General features: G+C 59.8%; 1 protein-coding gene across 4 annotated transcripts in view; it reads left to right on the top strand.

Moving 5' to 3' along the window:
• Nucleotides 1-24,507, top strand: part of LOC125917793 (epoxide hydrolase 1-like) — a 27,222-nt gene extending 2,715 nt beyond the window's left edge. For 2 of the 4 annotated variants that reach the window (XM_049623899.1, XM_049623897.1), the window contains exons 2-9: nucleotides 10,117-10,304; nucleotides 12,083-12,263; nucleotides 18,302-18,529; nucleotides 19,001-19,130; nucleotides 19,541-19,746; nucleotides 20,984-21,092; nucleotides 23,417-23,533; nucleotides 23,978-24,507. In XM_049623899.1, coding sequence (XP_049479856.1) covers nucleotides 10,122-10,304; nucleotides 12,083-12,263; nucleotides 18,302-18,529; nucleotides 19,001-19,130; nucleotides 19,541-19,746; nucleotides 20,984-21,092; nucleotides 23,417-23,533; nucleotides 23,978-24,179 — 1,356 coding nt within the window. In that variant the 5' untranslated portion in view covers nucleotides 10,117-10,121 and the 3' untranslated portion in view covers nucleotides 24,180-24,507. Of the gene's footprint in view, nucleotides 1-1,367; nucleotides 1,432-8,479; nucleotides 8,654-10,116; nucleotides 10,305-12,082; nucleotides 12,264-18,301; nucleotides 18,530-19,000; nucleotides 19,131-19,540; nucleotides 19,747-20,983; nucleotides 21,093-23,416; nucleotides 23,534-23,977 lie in introns of those variants that run through there. The other 2 variants (XM_049623900.1, XM_049623898.1) reach the window with 2 other exon arrangements.
• Nucleotides 24,508-24,788: the final 281 nt, after the last annotated feature.

The following is a 24,788-nucleotide window of genomic DNA, read 5'->3' as shown; positions in this document are numbered from 1 at the left end:
CCCCCCCCCCCCCCCCCCCCCCCCCCCCCCCCCGCCGTTGATCCGAGAGCCTAGCTTGCACAGGCTTGGTAATCGCTCACCCGACAGCTTTGACTTCCCTCCCGGGCTCCCGGCCCAGGCCCAGGCCCCACTTCTCCACCCTTGAGCGGATGACACAGAGCTGGGCGTAGGGGAGAAGCGAGGGCCGGGGGCGCCCGGCCGGCTCAGTCCGTAGAGCGTGTGAGTGTTGATCTCGGTCGGGGCTGTGAGTTCGAGCCCCAAGTTGGGTGTGGAGGTTACTTACAAATAAAATCTTAAAAATAAATGAACGAGGGAGATCTAAGCGTGAGCGGGTTGCCACCGCCGAGGGAGGAGCCCAGAACATACCCACCCGGGGCTGGGTGTGCAGAAAGAGCAGGTGCGTGTTGGTTCGGGGGGGCCCCCCTGGATCGCATGCCCAAAACCCACCTCTGCAAGGGCCCTAGAGCCCATCACTAGTGATTGGAGGGAACGCAGCGATGTGGACAGAGAACTGGTGTGGAGAGAAGAGCGGGGTCATGCACTGGCCGGGCCGAGACGTCCCCTGCCCGGGCCTGGTCCGGGGACGCAGGAGGACGGGCCAATCTATTTGCAAGGCTCCTCGTGGCTCCAGTGGGTGGTGACTGTGTGGTTAAGTCCAAACTGATCATCAGGGAAGGAAATTTGTAGGCGGGGTGCGGTCGGTTCAGATGGGGCCAGGGTGGGCTTGAAGCCCGTGCCAGGCTTGAAGCTGAGGGCAGCTTCAAGGACAGTGAGGGCTCCGGCCCCAGGGTGCGGGGCAAACCCTGGGACAGAGGGCAGGGACTTCAGATCGACACAGAAGTGTCACTGCCCAGCCCGGCGGGCCTCCTGGGGACAGCGGGGGACTGCCGGTGGGTGTTCTTGGCCTGGGCCTGGCCCTTTAGGAGCAGACGCTCCCGGGTGCCATGGGGACAAGGTGGGGTGCAGCAGGGAGAAGGCCTCCCCCCGCACAGATCCCCCAGAGCACCCAGCCACCCGCTGCCCTGAGGAGGGAGAAGTGGTTGGTGCTCCAGGAAATCCTCCCTGGCGCCCGTGAGAGGACCTTGCAATCCCATCCCTGCTTACATAACGTAACACAGCTGAGCCAGCCAAGTTCAAACTGGTGTTTTTGCTTTTGCTGAGGTGTGTTTACCTTGCCAAGGGAGGTCCTAGTTCATCGTTTCTTGACTCCTGAAGGCCTAGCCGAGGCCCCTCCCCCCAGCGGGGCTCACAGACCTGAAGTGGCCCCCCCCATCGTCCGTGTCCAGCGGCTGGGGACACTGTCCCGCTGCAGCTAAGCCTCCCCCTCTGAGGCCTCGCTGGAGGTGCTTGCATTTCGGGAACAAAAGGGCTCTTCTGTCTGAGGAGCTCAGAGATGTTCCAGAAGATTCCATAGGAGGAACAGGAGGTCAGGTCAGGAACAGGGGTTTCTGCTGCCTTTGGGGAGGCCGGGTAAACTGCGTTCAGGGGTCTTCTTGGGGCTTCTGAGCCGGTGGGCTCAAGAGAACGGCTTTGCCCGAGCTTCGTTTTTGTGAGTCTCTTTAAAACAGAAGGAACCAGCCCTCACTTGTCGGGGTTAGTGGGTGTTCGAAGAGCCTTCCCTCCCAGGGCTTCTCCCCGCTTCCTCGCAGAAGGCCGTGGTGCCCAGACGGACCGTCCCCGCCAGGGGCCCACGGGCGGCCTTCAGCTGGCTGTGTCCTGCCCCCGGAGCCCAGGAGGGCGCAGGAAACCGGTGACCAGGAACAGGAGGCCCGGGTGGGCCTGTGCCTTCCCTGAGGGCCACCACCCCGGGCAGCGGGGACTTGGCTTTTCCCTAGGGGACGGGCGCCCTTGGCCTCACTGAGTGGTGATCCTCCCATGTGTTCCCCTTCTTATCGGGACTGGACAGACGGGGCCTTCTGGAAAGTAAGAGAAGTGCTTTGGTTCCGGGGCCAGGATCAGTCCGGTCAGTGACCAGCACAGCTCGGGGAAGTCTGAGTCTCTTACCAGGTTTTTGGGGGGTCGGGGGAGGGGGGCAAACAGATGTACTTTCCGGCTTTCCAGGTTTTTTTTTTGCCTGTGGGAGGACCTGCTTGCTAGGCCACATTGTCTCCGCAGGAGCTGACGGGCCCTGCCACCAGGTGCGGGAGGGTGACCTCGTCCCCCTCACCCGGCTCCGGTCCCCGCCCTCCCACAGAGGCAGGGCTGTTTTGTCCACCAGGACCTTCGATGGAGTTCCAGAAGTCGTTTTTGGCTTCTGCGACTTTTATTCCTTTTTGCTGCCCAGACTTTGCCGCAAGCAAACTAACCCCAGGCCCAGAACATTCCCAGACACCGGACCCCGGGCCCGAGGGGCCGCTCTACGGGAAGCACAGAGGCCCTTTCACTGCCGTCCAGACGGGAAGGTGGCTTAGGTTCCTCGGCCAGGGCCCAGCCAGCAGCGCTCTCTGGTTACACAGCCCTGAGGAGGCATCCTGGGCCTGGAGCACATTGGTCAAGGGCTGGCTGAGCTGGGGGGCGAGGGCGGCAGAGTGAGGTCAGCGCTGGGAAGGAGATCCGGGGTGCTCGGCCGGGCGCCACCTGGCCCGCTACCTTTATCCTCGGGAATCGGAGTCTTTTCTCTGCTCAGAGATGCCAAGTGCCGAAACCCCACAGAGCACAGCGCTCTTTCCTCGAGGCGGCGAGCCGTGGTCCGCTCGGGCTCCTTCTCTTGTCACTTAAAACCGATGGAAAACTGAGCCAGGAGACAGAACAGGGTCTCAAGTGACTCCCTGAGCGCGAGCCCCCAAGCCCCTCCTCGCATCATTCAGCTTCAGGCCTGTGTGGAAGGCTGCGTAGACGAGCCTGGGGAGGGCTCGACTCGGGCCGGCCGAGTCCCCCCAGAGGTGCCGGGGGCCTCTAGCCCAGCCGGGTGGCCTCCCTCCTCCCACCGAGGCCCCTGCAGCAGGTGCTGGGCGTCCCTCGCTTTCTGCCTTCCGCCACCCTGGGCTTTGGGGCTCATGTTCCCCGGGTCCCGCCTGCTCTTTCCTCTACAGAGACCACCAAGCTTCCTGTCGTGGTCCCAGCAGCACATGTCTTCAGGGAAGGTTCCCACGGCCTCCGCCCCCTCTCACCCACCTGTCGCGTTCTCGGGATTTAAGTGCAAAAGTGAATGCCCAGGGCGCCCGGGGGGCTCAGTCGGTTGGGCGTCCGACTTCGGCTCAGGTCATGATCTCATGGGTCGTGGGTTCGAGCCCCGCGTCAGGCTCCGTGCTGACAGCTGGGAGCCCGGAGCCTGCTTCGGATGCTGTGTCTCCTTCTCCCTCTGCCCCTCCCCTGCTGGCACTCTCTCTCTCAAAACTAAATATTAAAAAAAAAAAAAAAAAACCTTTTTTAGCGAGTGCCTGTGTGGGGGCACCACCCCTTGACCGAGGTAACTCCTTGAATCCCCAGCTCAGCAAGGCCTGGACAAGTGGGGCCACCAGCCTGAAGTCATGTGGCTGCCGAGTGCCAGGAGCACAATTGGAGGCCAGAGGTTGGTGCCTAAACACCGGCCGGCTGACCCCTGGCTCCCTGGACGCCCCTGTAACACCCGCAACACAAGTCCTGTCTGTCTGTCTGTCCACTCAGGCGCAATTGGAGAGTCGGGTTGGGGGGCGAGGGGTCTGCCGGAGCGTCCCCTCCAAGGCAGCTGTATGTCCCTTCACTGCGGCCCAGAGCAGGCCCCCCCCCCCCCCCGGGAGCCCCCACCCCCCTCACCCCCACCCCCACCCTGTTTTTACTTCTCTATTATTCTGCTTTGTGGTTGCCTGCAAACTGCATTTTCCCTTCCCTAGGGGCTTGGCTCTGGGCTGTTCTTTCTCCCAGGGCTTGGCTCCCGGCCTGGAGGAGGTAAACAAGGCCCTTGTCGTGGGCAGGGGTGCAGGGCCCATCCCGCCTCGCCCATCTTGAGTCCCCGTCCTCGTCTGGCCACTGGGGTTCCGGGGAAAAGGCTGTGGGGGCAGAGGGGGCGCGGTCCGGACGTCCTCTCCCCCTCCTCTCTCCCCTCTTCCCCCCATCCCTCCCCCTCCCCCCCTCCCCAGGCTTTCCCGCTCTGTCTGGGCCAGCTGCCACCAGACCCAACAGCGAGCAGGGATGGCGTCGGGGAGCCCCTGGGAGCCGTGCGTTGGCGGCAGGAGGGCGGGAGGCTCCCTGCTCCGCCGCCTTGGCAGGCCCGCCCTGGCTCCGAAGGGAAACCATCTGCTTTTCCCTTTCCGCTGGATGTTCCTTTGCCTTCCTCCAGAGAGGTGTGGGGAAGGCGGCGCGGGGCCCGGGGAGGCACACACACCCCTGCGCCCCACTTTCTGTCTGGCTCGCCTCCCCCGTTCTCGCCCTGCCCCGCAGTGTGCTGTCCAGACAGACCTCCCCCAGAAGGAGCCGAGGCCCTCGCTCCCATGTGAGTCTGAGTCACTGGCAGGAAACCCTCAGGAAGCAGGGCAGAGGGCAGAGGCCTCCTGTGCCCAGAGCTGGGCCCTCCCGGCCTCTTTTCTCGAAGAAGAGCCCCGGATGCCCGGCCCCCACCCCGGCCAGTACAGGTGCGCTCAGAGCTGGGCTTAGCTGGTCTGAGGGTTCTCGCACCTGCCTGGGCGTGAGGCCGGGGGAGGGGCGGGGGTCTTTGAGGACAGGCTGGCAGGACTCCCCACTAGTGTTCAGCAAGGTCCAGAGTCTGAGCCTCATCTTCTGGATCCCAAACCCTGGTATCTGCCGGCCACCGGGCACCCTGGCTCTCCAGTCTTCCTTCAGGGGGAATTTGCCAGAACACCACCTCCCACCTACTCAGCCTTCTCCCTGCATCCCACGGCCCGTGTCTCAGAATAGTCTAAGAAGTAGATGATATATATAACTCCTCAAGGAGAATTCAGCCATCTTTCTGGGCACGAGCTCTGGAAATTTTCAACATTGTCAGTGAAAAATTTTTTATTTTGATTTATTTTTTGACGTTTATTTATTTTGAGAGAGAGCGCGGGCAGGTGCGGATGTGTGGCCAGGGGAGAGGCAGAGAGAGAGGGAGACAGAGAATCCCAAGCAGCCCCCGCGCCGTCAGCACAGAAGGACGCGGGGATCGAACTCACGAACCGCAACATCGTGACCTGAGCTGAGATGAAGAGTTGAGACGCTCAAGCCACTGAGCCACCCAGGCGCCCCTCGAAGAATTTTTAAATTCATTCTTTCAGCAGAGATTTTCTGAGCATCCAATACGTGCCAGGTGCCGGGGACCAGCGGGGAGCCAGAGAAGACATGGCCTCTACCCTCGGGGAGCTTACTTCCGGGGTGCGGTGGGAGGGTGGGGGCGATATTGCCGCAGGACCTTGAACAGATGTGACCATGACTCGAGCTAGGGGTGGGAGGTGCACAGAGCTGAACTAGGTCACGGGAGGAGGGACGCTGCATTTGAAATCTGAAGGATGAGCAGGGGTTCAGGAGCTGAGGGGAGAGGGTGCTCCCCCACCGCAGGAGGGCGAGGAGGGGAGGGGTGGGCGGGTCAGAGAGCACAGGCCCTGAAGGGTTAACCAAGCATCTCGCTGTTTCAAGGACAGCAGGAAGCTGTCCCGGGGTTTACACCAGGGATGTGCAAGATCAGGTCTGTATCTGCAGAAAGTCACTCTGGCCACAGGGCACGCTGGGGGCGGGACAGGGAGGCAGAGCACGTGTGAGGGGACCGGACAGGGCCTTTGCTCTGCTCCAGGGGAGGCGGCCGTGCAGGTGGATTGAGATCGACTTTGGAACTTGCCGATTGATTGGCTCCACGGGGGTGGAACGAAGGAGGGGGTTTCAAAGACGTCGCCTGGGCTCTTGGCTTGCCATTCGGGGGGTGGGTAGTGCCCGCGACAGCGAGGGAACCCCGAAGGAGACAAACTCAGGGGCCCAAGGTCACGGTGCGATCGCAGATGCGCGAGGAGGGGATGTTGAGATGCTCACGAGCAGGGGAGGCGGCAGGGGGCTGCTGGGGTCTTGGTGGGAAACACGCACCTGTCTGTCTGTGCAGGGGTGACGGCGGGAGCCACGTTCGCGGAAAGGGTGGCCCCATTCGGACACAGGTTCTCTGGCGCCCCAGCCAGCTTCGTTGTTGACCCACTGGTTTCCGGAGGCCTGTGGGTTTCCAGATCGTCCTTTTTACCCCCCGACGGGTCGCTAGAAAGTCACCCAGCAGGATCCCAGCCACAGCGGCTCAATTGGTCTTGTGGGGAGTGGGGCCGCAGGAAGGCCGTCGCCCTTCTGGTCTTTCCCCTTTAAAAAATAAAATTAAAAAAAAAAACACCATAAAATAATCCCTCTGCCGAAGGGGCACAGGTTCGTTCTGTGACTCAGTCACAGCGCATTTCATCCCCAACCGGTGGCCAGTCTTACCCTTCTACCGAGAGAACAGGGAGACACCAGCTGCGGAGGCCACATGGTATGTAAACAGAGGTCAAGGTTCCGCAGAGAGAGGCCCCCTCCCTGCCCCCAGGGCTGGGGCGGGCGGGGGCAGGGGCCACTGGTGTTTTGCATTCTGACACCTGTCAGGAAGTGGATTCTCACTTAGAGAAGCAGCCTGGGGGGCTCAGTGGGTGGAGCCTGCAACTCTGGATCCCAGGGTTGTGAGGTCGAGCCCCACGTTGGTTACTTAAAAATAAAATCTGTAAGAACCAAAAGGACAATTTTGAAGGCTGAGCATTTGTTGTTGAGAGTTTGTCCACGGGGAACTGGATGTATTATTTCCCCGCCCTGACTTTTTTCAGTTAGTGAGGATGATGTTAAGGTTTGTATAATAGAAAACTCAAAGCAGCGGTGGCTCAAACAATGTAGAAATGTGTTTCCCTGTCACCCAAAGGAAGTTTAGGAGTAAGTCGTCCCGCAGTTAGCAGGAACCCATTTTCCATCATTGTCCTGGTGCTGACCTCTTTCCTCAAGAAAACCTCATGGCCCAAAATGGCTACCAGAGTCCAGGCATCACACCTATGCCCCAGGAAGCGTGAAGGGGGAAGGGCAAAAGGTACGTGCTTCCCAGCCGAGTCCAGGCTCTTTCCAGTCTTCCACACACGGGCAGGATCCATGCACCGTTGTGCACGTTGTGCACTGCACAATCTTAGAGGATGCCACGCACGTCATCCTCTAGATGTATGTAGATCTACGTACAAGTGCTTTCTGGCAGATGGCAATGAGGCATCCTATGACAAAAGCAGCAGATTAGGTTAATTTTCTGGCAGCGTTTTGAAGAATGGGGTCTTTTCCTAATTCACACGGAGGTACTGTCTGGGCCACGAGCGGGGAGGAGGGGGGCTCCGCCCCAAATACACTTACAGCTCTTTGTCAGCACCTAATCGCCCCTTCAAATCCTCAGCTCGATGCTAAGCTGCAGGGAGCACCAGGAAATGCAGTGTTTAGCTGAGCTTTGCCAACAACAACGATTCCCTCCATTCGATTCCATCCCGAGGAAGGAAGGGGCCAATTTAGCCGCCAGGCTCAGCCACCCCGTGTCTCAACCCGAGGGCGCGTTTGCGGAGCGGCCGGAGTTAGGGTGCCGAGTTTTGAGGAACTTGCCCAGGCCCCCTTTTTCTCACACAGCCATGCCGTGCTCCCCTCCCCAAGTGCCCGTCCTCGCCTCGCTCCGGAGTCTTGGCTTGTAATTTACAGGAGGGCCATCCGAATGGCAAACCCGATTTCTGAGTTAAAACTCCCGGCTTCATCATGCAAAAGGAACCGCGTACAAAGGAGGTGAGGTAGAGACCCATCTCGGCCGGCGCAGGTAGAAATGGAAAGAGTGCGCCCCGGAGGTCCCAAGTGTCCACACCTGCGTGGAACCCGGATATAGATCCCAGAGGCTCCTTGCTTACACGGCGCACTGTCTCTCGGCCTCGTAAATCCCTGTTTATCCTTAAAACCTCTGCTCCGCTCCCCGCTCATCCGTGCAGCCTTTGTGGCCGACTTAACCACTGCCGCGTTTGCACGCTTCTCCTCGTCTGTGTAGACGGCTGTCATCACTTGTTCATCTGTCTGCCTGTCCTACCAGAGCATGAGCTCCTGCGGCACAGGGCTGTGACCCACCTCCTGTGCCTGCAAAGGGCCGGGCTCACGGTCACAGCCACGCGGTGACCGCCGAACCCGCCCGTGGTCCCACGAGCCAGTTTGCGTTTCCCCTCCCGGGGCCCCGATCCGAATCTCTTACCTGAAAAGAACGAGTGACTTCTGGTGCCTTCCAGACCGCATTCAACTTACAAGAGTTGACTTCGGCTTTTAGGACCAAGCCTCAAATGAGGTGTACATACGGTTTTGAAGCTTGTATTTTTGCCCCGAGCCTAACAGAAACACCGCCTTCGGTGAAACTCCAAGGCCGACGTTCCGTTTACCGGCGACGGGAAGCACCTGCCTGGCTTGACCTCCTGCGTTTAGAGCCGTTACCTTGCGGGAGTCAGGCTCCGAATCCTCAGATCTCGCCGAGTAAAGAGTCAAAACCCGGGCGGGGGACCGCAGTCAAGGGCCGGCGTGCAGGCTCGGGAGGCCCGTGACCACGGCCACCCCAGGCTCCCCACGGGGTGTCCCCGCGGCGGTGACCCCGTGCACCCCTGAGTTGTGTCCCGCACCTGCCCGAGCCTGGCTCCTCGGGTGTCTCTGGCCCAGGCGACACACGGGCCTGTGCCCCCTGCACACTGTCATCGCGGTGAGTGCCGGGCCGGGCCCCACCACCAGAGGAAACTCCACGCTGCCGTCTCGTGGCCCTGACAGTGGCCTTCCTTTAGGAACGGTCTGCGGGACGTGCCGTTTTGTGTCTGGCCCGCTCGGTGCGGACCGTTGGGGGCCCCCCTGCGTGGACGGATGGCGTCGGGGACGTTTCTAGGTGTGGGGCTCCCCACCTACAGCTGCTCGGTGTAGCGCACCCTCGGGCACCTTCGGGCTGGGTCTGCGCCTCGGGGCGAATCGCGGAGTCCTCGCGTTTGTGAATGTCGAGTTCTAGTAGATTCCGCCAGTGCTCCAGAGAGGTGGTGGGAAAGTCTGCTGCTAGATGTTGACTTCTCCTAGCTTCTCTCTAGGAGTGACCGCCACTACGGTTCCGACGGTGCCCTCCACGTGCCCTCGCCTCCTTAAAGGGAAAGGTCTCACTTGAGTCTCCTGGTGGCAGGGCTGAGGCGTCCCCAGCCTCCCCGCCTCCCCGCGTCAAGCTGGGGTGATGGCCGCACTGTCTGTCGTACACAAAAAATCACCAGATCGAACACTCTAAGTGGGCGAATTATATGGCCCGTGAATTATGCCTCGATAGAGCTGTTTAAAAAAAAAAAGCTGAGGGCTCCTGGGGGGCTCAGTGGGTTAAGGGTCCGCTCAGGGCATGATCTCAGGGGCGTGGAGCCTCCTTTAAAAAAATACAACTGGGGGACGCCTGGGTGGCTCAGTCGGTTAGGCGTCTGACTTCGGCTCAGGTCACGATCTCGCGGTCCGTGAGTTCGAGCCCCGAGTCAGGCTCTGGGCTGATGGCTCAGAGCCTGGAGCCTGCTTCCGATTCTGTGTCTCCCTCTCTCTCTGCCCCTCCCCCGTTCATGCTCTGTCTCTCTCTGTCTCAAAAATAAATAAAAACATTAAAAAAATAAATAAATAAAAATTTAAAAAAAAGAAAAATACAGCTGAGCCGCGTGGCCGTGTTCGGGCCCCCAACACTCCCCGGGCCCAAACCGGGTGCGCCCGGCCCCTGATGGGCACCCTGGGGACAGGCCCCTCCCAGAGACAGCCAGGGGCGGAGCCTCAGGAGCCCAGCATTCCTGGGGGTGGGGGCGTGCGCGCACACGCGCGCACACACACACACACACACACACACACGAGGGTGGAGAGAAGCTTCCAGAAGCGTGGAGCAGAAGGCCCCTTAGAAAAGCAAGAGGCCTCAGAAGTGCAGCCCCCGCATCCAGGGCCGCGAGAGGCCACCCTGTGTTGGTATTTTCCCAATTCGGTGGATGAATGCCACAGCTCTTGTCTTTTTCCTGCTGGTTTCTGTTTCTTCCACGTGCTCAGACTCTTCTTTCACAAGTTCCCGCAGTCGGGGGCTGGGTGGGAGGGAGGGTGGGGGTCGGGGTCTCGGCCGGGGGTGGGGGTGGGGGGGGGGGTCTCTGCACTGACGGGCCCTCCTCGCTCCTGCAGGAATCATGTGGCTGGAGATTCTCCTCGCCTCAGTGCTGGCCTTTGTCGTCTACTGGTTTGTTTCCCGGGACAAGGAGGAAACGCTGCCACTAGAAGATGGGTGGTGGGGCCCCGGGGCGAGGCCCACGGCCCCAGAGGACGAGAGCATCCGCCCTTTCAAGGTGGAGACGTCAGACGAGGAGATCAAGGTGAGGCCCCTTCCCCAGGCGGGGCTGAGCCGAGGGGAGGGCGGGGATGCCTGGCTGTGTTCCCCGGGGAGGCTGGGAGTGGGGTGCCCTCCGCTGTTCTCACACCGGCCAGGGGCACATCCTACAGAGACGTGCCCAGCCCGCCCCGTGCCCACCCCGTCCCCCTCTGCCCACCCGCCCCTCTGCTCCTCCCTCCCCTGCCCAGAGCCCGGCAGCACCAGGTGGGCAGGGGGTGCCAGCTGGCCCTGGGCGCGGGCATCACGGGTCACAGACAGCAGCTGCTCTCCCTCCTCCGCTCCCTCCTGCCACCCTGGGGGTGAGTTTAGCCGGAGAAAGCGAGCAGGTTGTCATCAGGGCCTGGGCGGGGGTCCTGAGTGAGACGCAGGGCCGTGGTGACATCAGATGCTGGGGTCCAGAGAGGCCGCCGCAGGGCCGGCATTGGTGACGCGCCTGCTCTGTGACAGCTGTTCGAGGCCCCATTCAGTCCCCGTAGGAGGCAGGACCGACGTTCCCTCTGCAGGTGCAGGAATTGAAGCTTTTTACCCAAGGTGACCGAGGGATGAGCAGGATTTGAACCCAGGTCCGCCAGCTCCAGAGCCCAGCCCCCACCCCGCACGCTGGAGTCAGCTGGGACGTGAGCAGGGGGGTGTGCTGCCGTGGGAGCTGGGCCAGGAGGGTGACCCGGACGTCCCCTCCCGTTCTGAGCTCGTCGGAGCACGTGTGCGTGCAGGCACGGGCTGGGTGCTCAGAGAAGAGAGGGGCCCTCTCTCCAATAGCTCCTAGTCCCGTGGCTGAGAAAGGAAGGTGCACAGAGAAAAGGTAGCTGAGAGATGAGCAGGGGGTACGTGCTTTCACAAGTGCCCAAGTCGTGAGATTTCCGAGGAGGAAAAGAGTACAGAGCAGAAACTGGGCTGCGCCCAAGAGAAACCAGGCTGAGGATAACGCCTTTCGTGGGTTCCTAGACTTGGAGTCTAAAACGTCCGGAATCTGGGAGCCCGGGGTGCTATGGAGGACACCGAGGGGGCCCGGGCTGGTCCCCTGGCCTCGCCTGCTAGGCTCACACCTTCCTTCTCTCCCAGTCTGTCATTTTATCCCAGCCGAGTTACGGCGTATCGTTCAGTGCTGTGTACCCGCGTCCGCAAACCACAGCCCTGGGACAGATCTGTCTGCCCCCCCGGGTTATACAGCCCCTGTGTTAAGAATAGCCTTTACATCTTTAAAATGGCTGAGGACATAACAAGAATAATGTCTCGTGACCCGTGAGAACCACCTGGCCTTCAGACATCAGTGTCTGCGAATAAAGTTTTACGGGAACACAGCCGTGTGCATTGGTCCGCGCGGTGTCTGTGGCTGCGTCCACGCTGCGAGGACAGAGTGGGCCAGCTGCAGCTGGAAAGGGCCTAGAACGTTCATAGTGCCTGGCCTCTTACAAAAAAGTGTGGCGGTCCCCACCAGAGGTCAGCCTAGGTCCGTTAAAGATGCATGTAGCGGTGATGCACTTAAAAACAAAGAGGAGATATACGGGTGACGTCGAGGGTGAAGGACACAGCTTCGGGAACAGCTGCGGTCATGGGAAACGAGGTGCCTTCTGGGGAAAGCGGACGACCCCGAGGGCACCTGTGGCGGACCCGGGGGACCTCACCCTCCCCGAGGGACTTGGCTTCGCCTCCCCTGTCACAGTATCTGGCCGCTGCGGGTCTGCTCGCCTTCTGGAAACAAACCTTCTGTGCTCTGCCCCACCCACCCCTCTCTCCCTGGGGTCCTGCATTTCGCTCCAGGACTTACACCGCAGGATCGACGGGACCCGTTTAACCCCACCTTTGGAGGACAGCCGCTTCCATTATGGCTTCAACTCCAACTATCTGAAGAAGATCCTCTCCTACTGGCGGAATGAATTTGACTGGGGGAAGCAAGTGGAGATGCTCAACAGGTACCCTCACTTCAAGACCAGGATCGAAGGTATGTTCCCCAGACGCCAGCGGGAGAGGGGTGTGTGTCTCAGGAGCGGCCTTGTAGCTGCCGGAGGGGCCCCGGACCCAACTTAGGATCCAATTACTGGTCCTTGGGGTGTATTTACGGGCTGACTTCACTGGGGCAAAAAGGATGCAGAGTCCCCACAAATCCAGTGGGCTTTAGAGCGAGGCAGGAAGACACGTCAGTAATTTGAAAGCCAGAGATACGCAGAATCTGGTCCGCCGCTCCGTGAGGGTTTGGAGTCCGTGACGCCGTGACTGCTCAAGGGCGCTCGGCCCGGCGGTCAAGGTCCTGAGAACGATTGCCCTCCCTGTCTGCGGCTCGAGACCTGGCGTCCTGCCGCTGTGGGACGCCGCTGTCCCTCGGCATCACCTGGGAGGTCCCTTCCCGCCCAAAACTGTCTTGGCAAGGTGACCTCAAGATCATTTGGGGTGAGGGAATAGTTTCCTGGGCGGAAAAGCATTTTCCCCCAGTTCTGCTGAGAAGTAACTGATGCCCGTCACCGGGTAAGTGTGAGGTGTGGGGCATGATGGTTTGATTGACATCTGCTGTGAAGTGATCGCCTGGGTGAGGGGAGAGGGGGTGTGGGGGGGGTTCAGCTCACATCCAGCTTCTCCTGCAGAGACGATACAGGGAGAGAACAAACTCCTCTCCCCGTGTTGAGCTCTCAGGACTTACCCTGAACCTCCCTACGTACCCACAGCAGCGCCAGCTCCCGTCACCAGGCTGGACGGATGCCCCCAGGGCTCACCTCGACCTGGGGTGTGCACCTTCTGACCCCTCCCTCCGGCTCCCCCGCCCCCAACCCTCCTCTCGTCTCTTTTTTCTACGATTTCGGCTTTCGTTTCGTTTTAGATCCCACATATAAATGAGATCACGCGGTATTTGTCTTTTTTCTGTCTCTGGCGTGTTTCACTTAGCGCAGTGCCTTCAAGGTCCACCCATGTTGTCATAAATGGTAAGGCTTCCCTGGGGCGCCTGGGTGGCTCAGTCGGTTGGGCGTCCGACTTCAGCTCAGGTCACGATCTCACAGTCCGTGGGTTTGAGCCCCGCGTCGGGCTCTGTGCTGACAGCTCGGAGCCTGGAGCCTGTTTCAGATTCTGTGTCTCCCTCTTTCTCTGACCCTCCCCTGTTCATGCTCGTTCTCTGCCTCAAAAATAAATAAATGTTAAAAAAAATTTTTTTTAAATAAAAATAAAAATAAATAAATGGTAAGGCTTCCTCATTTTTTTTTTAACTTTATTTATTTTATTTGCTTGAGAGGGAGAGAGAAAATCCCAAGCAGGCTCCATGCTGTCAGCACAGAGCCTGACTCAGGGCTCGAACTCATGAAACTCAAGGTCAGGACCTGAACCTGAAATCAAGAGTCAGACACTAACTCGCTGAGCCACCCAGGCGCCCCCAAGGCTTCTTCGTTTTTAAAGGCTGAATAGTATTCCATTTATATTTATAGAGAGAGACCACAACTTCGTTATCTATTCATCTACTGATGGATACTTAGGTGGCTTCCTTGTCTCGACTACTGTAAATAACGCTGCAGTGAACGAGGGTGCATTATCATCATCATCATCATCATTTTTAGAGAGAGAGGGAACCTGCGAGTGAGGGAGAGGGGCAAAGGAGGAGAGAGAGAATCTCATGCAGACGCCATGCTCAGTGCAGAGCCCAACCCGGGGCTTGATCCCACGACCCTGGGATCGTGACCTGAGCCAAAATCGAGAGTCGAAATCTCAACTGACTGAGCGCCACCCAGGTGCCCCCGTTATCTTTTTATATATATTCCCAGAAACGGAATTAGTGGACCATATTTCACTTTTCAGTTTTTGAGGGATCTCCATACTGTTTTCTAGAATGGCTGCACCAGTTTGCATTCCCACCAGCCAGCAGTGCACGAGGGTTCCCCTTTCTCCACATCCTCACCAACACTTGGTATCTCTTTTTGTCTTTAAAAAAAAAAGCTTATTTATTTATTTTGAGAGAGAGCAGGGGTGCCCCTTTTTTGATCATGGCCATTCGACAGGTGTGAAGTGGTATCTCAATGTGGTTTTAATTTGCATTTCCCTGATGATGAGTGATGGTGAGCATCTTTCCATGTGTCTGTTGGTTGTTGTCTGTCTTCTTTGGAGAAATGTCTATTCAGGTCCTTTGCCCATTGTTTTAATTGAGTTATTTGTTTTTCTACTATTGAGTCGTTAGGAGTTCTTTATGTATATTGGATACTAATCCCTTATCAAATGCGTGGTCTGCAGTTAGTTTCTCCCGTTCCCCAGATGGCCTTTTCGCTTTGTTGATGGTTTTCTTTGCTGTGCAGAAGCCTTTTAGTTGGATGTAGCCTCCAAGAAACTATCATCAAGACCCACGTCAGAGAGCTCTGTGTCTGTTTCCTTCTGGAAGTTTCATGGTTTCAGGTCTTACATTTAAGTCTTTGATCCATTTTCAAGTTCATCTTTGTGAGTGGTGTGAGGTAGGGGTCCAGTCTCATTATTTTCCATCTGACCATCCAATTATCTCAGCGCCATTTACTGAAGAGACCGTCTCCTCTCCATCGAGTGTTCTTGGCTCCCTTGTCAAAGCTTAGTTGACTGCATATGCCCAGGTTTATTGTGATTCTGTTCCGTTCATCTGTTGGAAACACTTATTTTAACCCCAGAACGATTGATTGATTAATTGATTGATTGATTTAGAATGCTTATTTACTTATGTTGAGAGAAGGAGAGAGCAAGCAGGGGAGGGACAGAGAGAGAGGAAGAGAGAGAATCCCAAGCAGGCTCCACACTCAGTGGGAAGCCTGACATGGAGCTCTAACCCATGAACCGTGAGATCACGACCTGAGCCAAAATCAAGAGTCAGACACTCAGTTGACTGAGCCCCCCAGGCGCTCCTTGGAACAATTTCAAATTTACAGAAAAATAGTGAGGACGGTACGGGAAGTTCCCCTGTACCCACTCCCAGTTTCCCCTTACTGTTAACCTTAGTCTGGTACATTTGTTACAAGGAATGAACCAGTACTGATATGTTAATACCTCCACTAAAGTCCATACTTTATTCAGATTCCCTTAGTGTTAAAAACATCTTTACTTTTTAAAAAAATTTTTATGTTAATTTATTTTTGGTGGGGAGGGGCAGAGAGAGAGGGAGACACAGAATCCGAAGCAGGCTCCAGGCTCCGGGCTGTCCGCACAGAGCCCGGCGCGGGGCTCGAACTCATGGACTGCGAGATCATAACCTGAGCCGAAGTCAGATGCTCAACCGACTGAGCCACCCAGGTGCCTCAAAACCATCTTTATTTTTAAAATTCTATGGTTGTGGGGCACCTGGGTGGCTCAGTCGGTTGGGCGTCCAGCTTCGGCTCAGGTCATGATCTCACGGTCTGTGAGTTCGAGCCCCGCGTCGGGCTCTGTGCTGATATCTCAGAGCCTGGAGCCTGCTTCGGATACTGCGTCTCCCTCTCTCTCTGCCCCTCCCCGCTCATGCTCTGTCCCTCTGTCTCTCAAAAATAAATAAACATTAAAAAATAATAATAATAGGGGCGCCTGGGTGGCTCAGTCGGTTAAGCGTCCGACTTCAGCTCAGGTCACGATCTCGCGGTCTGTGAGTTCGAGCCCCGCATCGGGCTCTGGGCTGATGGCTCGGAGCCTGGAGCCTGCTTCCGGTTCTGTGTCTCCCTCTCTCCCTGCCCCTCCCCCGCTCATGCTCTGTCTCTCTCTGTCTTAAAAATAAATAAACGTTAAAAAAATTTTTTTTTAAATAATAATAATAATAAAATAAAGACTGAACAACACAGTGTCCACAGACAATGGGATATGGCTCAGATTTCCTCAGTCTTCACCTAATGTTGTATTTCTTTCCCGGGACCCCATCCCGGACACCCCATTACGCTTTGTTTCCATGTCTCCCTAGGCTCCTCTGGACTGTGACAGTGCAGACTTTTTACAAAAGGCTCACAGATCCTAACTTGCCTTGAGCAAAAATAGAACCCTACGTACATTCTATTTTGGAACGTGGTTTTCCACTTGACAACACATCCCGGGGTCCTTCCGCGTTGCTGAATGCACTCCTATTCGGGGGCGCCTGGGTGGCTCAGTCGGTTAAGCGGCCCACTTCGGCTCAGGTCACGATCTCACGGTCCGTGAGTTCGAGCCCCGCATCGGGCTCTGTGCTGACAGCTCAGAGCCTGGAGCCTGTTTCAGATTCTGTGTCTCCCTCTCTCTGACCCTCCCCCGTTCATGCTCTGTCTCTCTCTGTCTCAAAAATAAATAAACGTTTAAAAAAAATATTTTTTTTTTAAATAAAAAAAAATGAATGCACTCCTATTCATAGGAGACCTTACCTCCTTTGGAACATACTGCCCGGCATGCGGTTATTTCGAATTCAGATTGTCACCTTTTCATCTGAGTGTAAAGTTAGGGAACACCCACTCATTCGCGCCCGTGCTGGCGTGCACACGGCGGTCCTTGGAAGCTGTCCCCCGGGAGGGGACTGGTGGCTGGGGGAAGGGCCGAGGCCAAGGCTGACTGTTCACTGTTCCCTTGTATCCTTTTTGAATTTTAAATATTTGAATTTTATTTTCTTGCTTTTTATGTTTATTTTAGTTTTGAGAGAGACAGAGCACGAGCAGGGGAGGGACAAAGAGAGAGGGAGACCCAGAATCCAAAGCAGGTCCGATCTGTCAGCACAGAGCCAGACGTGGGGCTCGAGCCCACAGACGGCAAGATCATGACCTGAGCCGAAGTCGGACGCTTAACTGACTGAGCCGCCCCAGCGCCCCTAAATGTTTGAATTTTAAAAGCGAAGGGGTGCCTGGGCGGCTCAGTGGGTTGAGTGTTCAACTCTAGGTCACGATCTCACGGTTTGTGGGTTCGAGCCCCGAGTCGGGCTCTGTGCTGACGACGCAGAGCCTGCTTGGGATTCTCTCTCTCCCTCTCCCTGTCTCTCCCCTGCTCACACGTGCTATCTCTCAAAAATAAATAAATGAACTTTAAAAAAAAAAAAAAATGAAGACAGATGTTAAAAATCAAAAAGGAAGCCTTCCTTGTTTCCCGGCAGGTCTGTGGAGCCCCAGGCACCCCAGACCCAGGCTGCGGGCTCAGAACCCGGGAGCAGAGCTGGGCCCGGGCCTGGCGGGTGGCGAGGGGCCTGGAGGGGGGTGTCCTGGCCCAGCACCCGCCGGGACAGAGGCTGGAGGCGAAGGGACAAGGGCCCTGAACCTCGGCCTCCCTGTGATCAGCAATGCCGTTGTCTCTGGAGGCCCTGCCTCACCCCCCGAGGGAGGCCCAGGTCTCCTTGCAGAACAGGGAAGCCGGCACAGAGGCTGGAGCCCGGGGGTAGGGGCAGAGAGGACCCCAGAAAGTTCGGGGCGTGAGGGTCGAGGACGGCAGGCAATGGAGAGGAGGGAGGCCCTCTGGGACCACCCGGGCCGGGGAGCCAGGGGAAGACTCTCAAAGGCTCGCTGGGCCTGGGCCAGGCCACCAGCGCGGGGACAAGGCCCGCGGCACCTGGGTGCAGCCACAGCAGGCCGCTGTCCGGACGACTCAGTGTTTCGTGCTGTGACGTCCTGGGGAACCCCGAGGTGGTCCCGGGGTCAGGCGGTTTCCGGGAAGGGAACAGCCCTTTAATAGCTCTCACCTCTGGGTTTTTAAACATCCAGGCACCCCTTAACTTTTTTTTTTAAGTTCATTTATTCATTTTGAGAAAGAAAGAGTGTGAGCAGGAGAGGGGCAGAGAGAGGGAGACACATAGAGATGACTTACAAAAATAAAATCTTGGGGCGCCTGGGTGGCTCAGTCGGTTGAGCGTCCGACTTCAGCTCAGGTCATGATCTCGCAGTCCGTGAGTTCGAGCCCTGCGTCGGGCTCTGTGCTGACGGCTCAGAGCCTGGAACCGGGTTCGGATTCTGTGTCTCCCTCCCTCCCTGCCCCTCCCCGGCTCGCACGCTGTCTCTGCCTCTCAAAAATAAATAAACATTAAAAAAATAAAGACAATATTTCCGATGCCTGCCGGCCTGACTGTGCTCGTCTCCCCAGGGCTGGACATCCACTTCGTCCATGTGAAGCCGCCCCAGCTGCCACCCGGCCGCACCCCCAAGCCCCTGCTGATGGTACACGGCTGGCCCGGCTCCTTCTACGAGTTTTATAAGATCATCCCCCTCCTGACTGACCCCGCGAACCACGGCCTGAGCGAGGAGCACGTGTTCGAAGTCATCTGCCCTTCCATTCCTGGCTACGCCTTCTCGGAGGCAGCCTCCAAAAAGGGTATGGGGGCTGCGGGGGGCGGTGTGGACCAGGCCTGCCCGCCAGGCGGGGAGCCAGCACACCCTCTCGGGCTCTGAGGCGGGCGAGGAGCGGTGGTGACCGACGCTGGCCCCGGGGCCCCGACTCCCGTGCCCTCGGGAGCTCCCCGCATCTGGGCCCCGGGCTGTCCCGGGCCAGCGAGGCTGACCGAGCCCCACAGGAGCACACTGGTGGCTGGCCTGAGCCCGTCGCGCCCTCGCTGCTTGGCTGTCCCCTCGCTGTCCCTCCCTGCCACGCGGACGCCAGGCTCGCTCCCTGCGGGGCACTGGCCGCGGCCTCGCCACCACCGTTGGGCCCCGGGACGCCTCCTCCCCTCCTGTGAGCTGCTGTCACCCTAGCGGGGGGCGAGAGGGGTGTGAGGAATTTCACAGGAGCCCAAGAGGACCCCACGAGTGACTTCCTGTGACTCTGTTCTCCTTCCCTCCCAACCAGGCTTGAATTCAGCGGCCACCGCCAGGATCTTTTACAAACTGATGCTGCGGCTGGGCTTCCGGGAGTTCTACATTCAGGGCGGGGACTGGGGGGCCCTGATCTGCACCCACATGGCCCAGATGGTGCCCAGGTGAGTGTGCGTGTGCACAGCCCCCGCGAGGTCACTGTGTGCGCGGGGGCGGCGGGATCTGCCTGCGGGGGGCCACCGGGCGGGGTGTCTGTGGGCCCAGGGGGAGAGGACGGAGGGGCCCCTGTCACCCAGCCGCGCCCAGAGCTCTTTGGTGTGGATCCTCTCCGTTCGGTATCACACGGGGTTGGTGACGCTGGGCCAGGTGCCCAGACAGAGAGGGACAGATAGAGGAGGGGAACGTCAGAGTGGACCCTTCTGGTGGCCTGAGCCCTGGGAGAAGCCAGAACTTTCTGGAAACTCTGTATTTCCCCCTCCCCAACGCCTCCCTCCTCCTGCCGGCCTCCCCCCACCCTTGCCCTGGCCCTGGCCCTGACGCCAGCCTCACCGGGGCCCGCTCTCTGCCCTCACAGCCATGTGAAAGGCCTGCACTTGAACATGGCTTTCATTTTAAATGGCCGCATCCTGACCCTCTTCCTGGTTCGGCATTGCCCGAGGCTCTTCGGTTTCACCCAGAGGGATATGGAGCTGATGTTGCCCTTCAAGGAGAAGATTTTCTACAGACCGCTGCGGGAGAGCGGCTACATGCACATCCAGAGCACCAAGCCCGACACCGTGGGTGAGCCGGCGCTCGGGACACGGCGGCCAGGGCGGGGGTCACGCCCCTTCCATCCAGCCGGGCGCTGTGGGGGCGGGGGGGGGGGAGCTCACCCGCCCCAGAAGCCGCGCTCCAGGGATGCACACCTCCTGGGAGGGACCTGAGCTCTTTCTCAGGCTGCGTGTCTCCGCTGAGGTCATTTGAGGTCAATTGTCCCAGACGACAGCTTGAGCTGAATGCCGTGTGCACTGGCTTTGACCCCTGACCCCTGGACTCTACGAGCCTGAACGGAGCAGGAAGCCTGGGGGCCCGGCAGCCCCAGGACCGTGGGGGGTGGAGGGGGTCGTGTCCATTTGTAACAGATCCCCTATTTTGGACGTTTAGGCTGCTTCTTACTTTTCACTGATCAGAGCGTATAAACCAAAAGCCCCACCTTTTCTTTTTAAATGTTTATTTATCGTGAGAGAGAGTGAGCAGGGGAAGGGCAGAGAGAGGGGGAGACAGATTCCTAAGCAGGCTCTGCACCATCAGCACACAGCCTGATGTGGGGCTTGAACCCGCAAACCACGAGATCATGACCTGAGAAGTCAAGTCGGACGCTTTAACCGACTGAGCCACCCAGGCGCCCCAACCCCACCTTTTTTTTTTTTTTTAGTTTATTCATTTATTTTAATGTTTATTTTTGAGAGGGGAGGGGCAGAGAGCGAAAGAGGGAGAGAGAGCGAATCCCAAGCCGGCTCTGCGGTGTTCGCACAGAGCCTGAGGCGGGGCTCAAACTCACCCTGAGATCATGACCCGGGCTAAGAGCAAGAGTCTGACGCTTGACCAGCTGAGCCACCCAGGCGCCCCCGGGTCTATTTATGTATGCAGGTAATCTCTACACCCAAAAGGGGCTCCAGCTCGCGACCCCGAAATCCAGAGTCGCACCCTCCACCAAATGAGCCGACCGGGTGCCTCTGAGACCCCACCTTTTAAAAAACAGCATTCATACAGATCTCGCTTGTGGACCTCCCCGAACACAGGACGCTGCCCGCGTAGTGGGTGGGCTCCCAAGAAGCCGTGAGGGTGTCCCCCCTTTTACTCAGATCGGGATTCCAAGGCCAAGGGTTAAGTAGACGGGGTGCAGAGCACCCCAAGAGTTGGGGCAGAGCCGTGCTCCGACCTGGGCACTGCCCGGTGGGGCCCGCAGCACCCCGTGTCCTGACGGCCAGCTCGCGGGTCCCGGGCCTGTGTCACTCCCCGCCTCTCCCCTCGCCAGGCTGCGCTCTGAACGACTCTCCCGCGGGCCTGGCTGCCTACATCCTGGAGAAGTTTTCGACCTGGACCGATTCCGAGTTCCAGCAGCTGGAGGACGGGGGCCTGGAGAGGTGAGCCCCCCACCCCCGCCCCGCCAGCCGTGGGCCCGCGTCCCGGCAGCCAGCGTCCCTCCGGCCGACGGCCAGCACCTTCCACTCACTGCCGGATGCTCCTCAGACCCTCACCTCGGTGAACGCGGCGCCAGGTCCTCCGGATGAGGAAGCGGACAGAGGTCCGGCGACTGGCTCCGGGCCTCGCCGCGGAGGGGTCAAGACCAGGGTCTAGCCCTTGAGAACGTCTATGCTCCATTTGCTAAATAGCACCCCCGCCCCCTGGGATCAGGGGGTCCAGAGGGCAGCGATCACCCGGGGTCCCCCCGCTCTGAACCCAGGAGAGCCCGGCATCGTGGCCACCTGACCGTGTGCCCCGGGGAAGGCAACCCTGGACGCTGCCTCAGAAAGACTGGGGAAGCTCCAGAGGCTGCAGCCTCTGCTACCCGGCCAGCCCTGACCCGGCTTCTGCAGCATCCATCCCTGTCTTCGTTACTTCGGGGGCACGCAGAGCGCCGGACTCCGTGCCGGTGTGGGAGCAGAGGGAGAGGGGGCTGGCTCCCTCCTCGGGCGCGGGGACCGTGTCTAGGCCATGCCGGGCACACAATCGACAAATCTGTAGTGGATTTGTCACTACAAATCTGATTTGTCAGACACAAATCTGACGCTCTGAGAGACCGTCCAGAGAAAGGAGGCTTTGCCTTGTCTGAGGGGCGGGGCGGAAATGACTGGGAGAATCTACTGGATTTGGGCTTTGAGGGATGAGTAGGAGTTTGCCGGCGGACAGGGTGGAAGAAGAGAATTTAGGCGAAGAGAAAACACCAGGTGCTCCTGGAAAGGCTGGCTCGGCAGAGGCCTGGAGGCGGAGAGCTGGGCAGGCGCAGTGACGCTGCGGGGCCTCCCCCCGCGAGGGGGGCAGGCAGGGCGTCGTGGGGTCGGTGTGAGGGAGGTGGCAGGGGGGGCGGAGGAGGGGTGCCTCGAAGTACGCATGTGCGCGTGCACTTGCGTCCGTGAGCGTGTGTCCGAGAGGGGCTGGGCACAGAGCACACTTCTGTCCCGGACGTGCTGGGTGCCAGGTGCCCACTGGGGAACGGGACTGACATCTGAGCCTGGGGAGGGGTCCAATGGGAGGAAATGACCCTCTCTGTGCTCGGGGAAATTAGCAGTTGGCATCAGTGCAGGTGGGGCAGCATCGGGGGGTGCTGGGGGGACCCCTGGCTTACTGGCTGCTTACTGGGAGGGGGACGGAGGGAGGTCTGGGAAGACAGAACGTAGTGAGAAGAGCGAGTGTGGATGGAGAGTTGCAGCGTCGGGGGGGGGGGGGGGGGCCGGGGAATGGGGGAGGGGTGGGGTGGGGGAGGGGAGGGGAGGCAGAAGGCAGGCCTGGGTGGCATCGGACGGCAGACCGTGGGCAGGGGAGGGAGACTTGGGAGGCGGACGGAGGGATCGGGCCCCCCGACAAGGAAGCTTAGATCTCCTAAGCCCCCAGGACTGGAATGGAGCAGGGAAGGCCCGAGGGGAGCTCTGTGCAGACTTGGGTTCCCTCACGGAGGCTGGCGGGGTGGGGGCTGTGGGTGGCACGTGGCCATCGGGACGCACCGAGGGTTGGGACCCGTCCCCAGAGCTGGAGTCCCCTGGGGTCTGCGGACCAGCAGGTGGGTCTGGGTGGCCGAGGGCACTGGCAGGGTGTTGTGGGAACGAGAGGGGACAGGGTGGGAAGCTGGCGGGTCTGTGCGCAGTGGATGTGGGGTTTCTAGGGTCAAGAGGACCAAATGGCTCTTTCCTCCCCAAGGGTGGAGCCCCGCAGTCTGGGTGGGGTCCCCCTGCTCAGCAGTCCCAGCCTGAGTGTGTGTGTGTTGGGGGGTGGGGTCTGCACAGGGCCCCATGACTCCTAGGGTGACTCACTTGGCGGGAAGCTTGTGGGTAATGCCAGGCGCGTCCAGGGGCTCCAAACGCTGCCTGGAAACCCCGTCCTGCCCAGGCCCCGGCAGGGGCGAGCCCACCTGGGGATGGTCCTCGAGGGCCAGAGGTGGGCAGCCACCTCCGGGGACCCGGTGGTGACCAGCCCAAAGCCCCTGGGTTCGGTTGTCCTCACCTGCTGTTTCCTGCCCAGGTGGGACCGCTCTGGGGGTGGTCGGGGGTGCGGGCGGCCGTGAGGGCCAGCATAGCCTGCCTCATGCACGGTCCGCATGCCGCGTCACCTGCCATCACGGTGGCTGGTGACCCTGGGCGGAGCCTGCCTGTGCCCCGGTCACAGTGATGTCTGAGGGGGGAAAGCAGGCGGGCCCGGAGGCTGCCCTCTGGTGCACCCGGGGCTCAGCGGCCGTCTGGTTCTGCTTCTGCAGAAAGTTCTCCCTGGACGACCTGCTGACCAACGTCATGCTCTACTGGACAACTGGCGCCATCACCTCCTCCCAGCGCTTCTACAAGGAGAACAGGGGGCAGCTCTTCAAGCAGGATCGGTAAGCCTGGCCCAGCCCAGAGGCCTCCAGGGCAGGGAGCCGCAAGACAAGCCGGCCTTGAACCCGAGGGCAGACGCCCAGCGTGAGAACGAATTTGTGGGCAGGCCGGAGGTGCTGGGAGAAATCTTGTGCATCTAGAGTTAGCTCAGGAAGGGAACGCGGGGCCGGCCCGCTGTGCCACCCCTGCTTCCGGGGCCCCTTGGACCTTCACACGGAGACCCTCAGGTGGCAGCGGAGGGACAGGGGACACCCGTCCCACCTGGCCCTGTTCCCCAGCCTGGCCAGCCCTTCCAGAAAGGCCCTGGGTGGGTTGGAGTTGAGGGCGCGGTCACAACCCTGGCTCTGACCTCCTGTCCCCTCCGCCCCGTCCCTGAGCCCCCGCTGTGGGGACAGAAGGGGACCAGGATGCGACGTCGCCTCTCAGGGGATCTCTGTCCCTTCCAGGGTCAAGGTGTCGGTGCCCACCGGCCTGGCCGCCTTCCCGTGTGAGCTGATGCACGTACCGGAGAGGTGGGTGAAGGGCAAGTACCCGAGGCTCGTGTCCTACTCCTACATGCCCCGCGGGGGCCACTTTGCCGCCCTCGAGGAGCCGGAGCTGCTGGCCCAGGACATCCGCAAGTTCGTGGGGCTGGTTGAGCTGCCCTGATGCCACGGGGCTGGCCCCCAGGGCCGAGTCTCCCTCCCCGTCAGCCACCCCCCCCCAGCGCGGCCCCCCCCCCCCCCCCCCCCCCCCCCCCCCCCCGCCCCGGCTTCTCTTGGCGAAGGTGTATCCCCACCCCCGCCCCCTCCCCTGCCCGTCCTGGGCCCCAAGCGCGCTGCACGCACCCTCCCACACGCAGGTGGATGCCGATAAATGATTTTAGTCCTCAGAGCGGCTGGAACCAGGTGACCTCTGCTTGTCCCGGCCCCACATGGGGTCCCCTCCCAGGAGAGCTGGCAGGCATACGGTCTGGGCTGGGGAAGGAGGCCCCACTCGACCCCCCCCCACCGGGTGTCCTGGGCACCTAGAACACCCAGCAGGACCTGAGGCTGGGCGGTGCAGGGGTGGGATCTCAGGAGGCCTGGGCCACGCCCTGCCCCTGAAGGATGGAGCCCCACCCCTACCCCCTTCCCTGAAGGATGGAGCCCCCCCCCCCCCCCCCCCCCCCCCCCCCCCCCGGATGGAGCCCCGGCCCCAGCCTCACCCCTGCAGGATGGAGCCACCCCCCGCCCCCACCCACCTACCCCGTGCACAAGGGCCCCCCTGGGCCTCTGG

This window comes from Panthera uncia, unplaced genomic scaffold (genome assembly GCF_023721935.1).
Source record: "Panthera uncia isolate 11264 unplaced genomic scaffold, Puncia_PCG_1.0 HiC_scaffold_243, whole genome shotgun sequence".
NCBI lineage: Eukaryota > Metazoa > Chordata > Mammalia > Carnivora > Felidae > Panthera > Panthera uncia.
The sequence above is the reverse complement of the archived record's forward strand: the minus strand, read 5'-3'. Positions and strand labels throughout refer to the sequence as shown.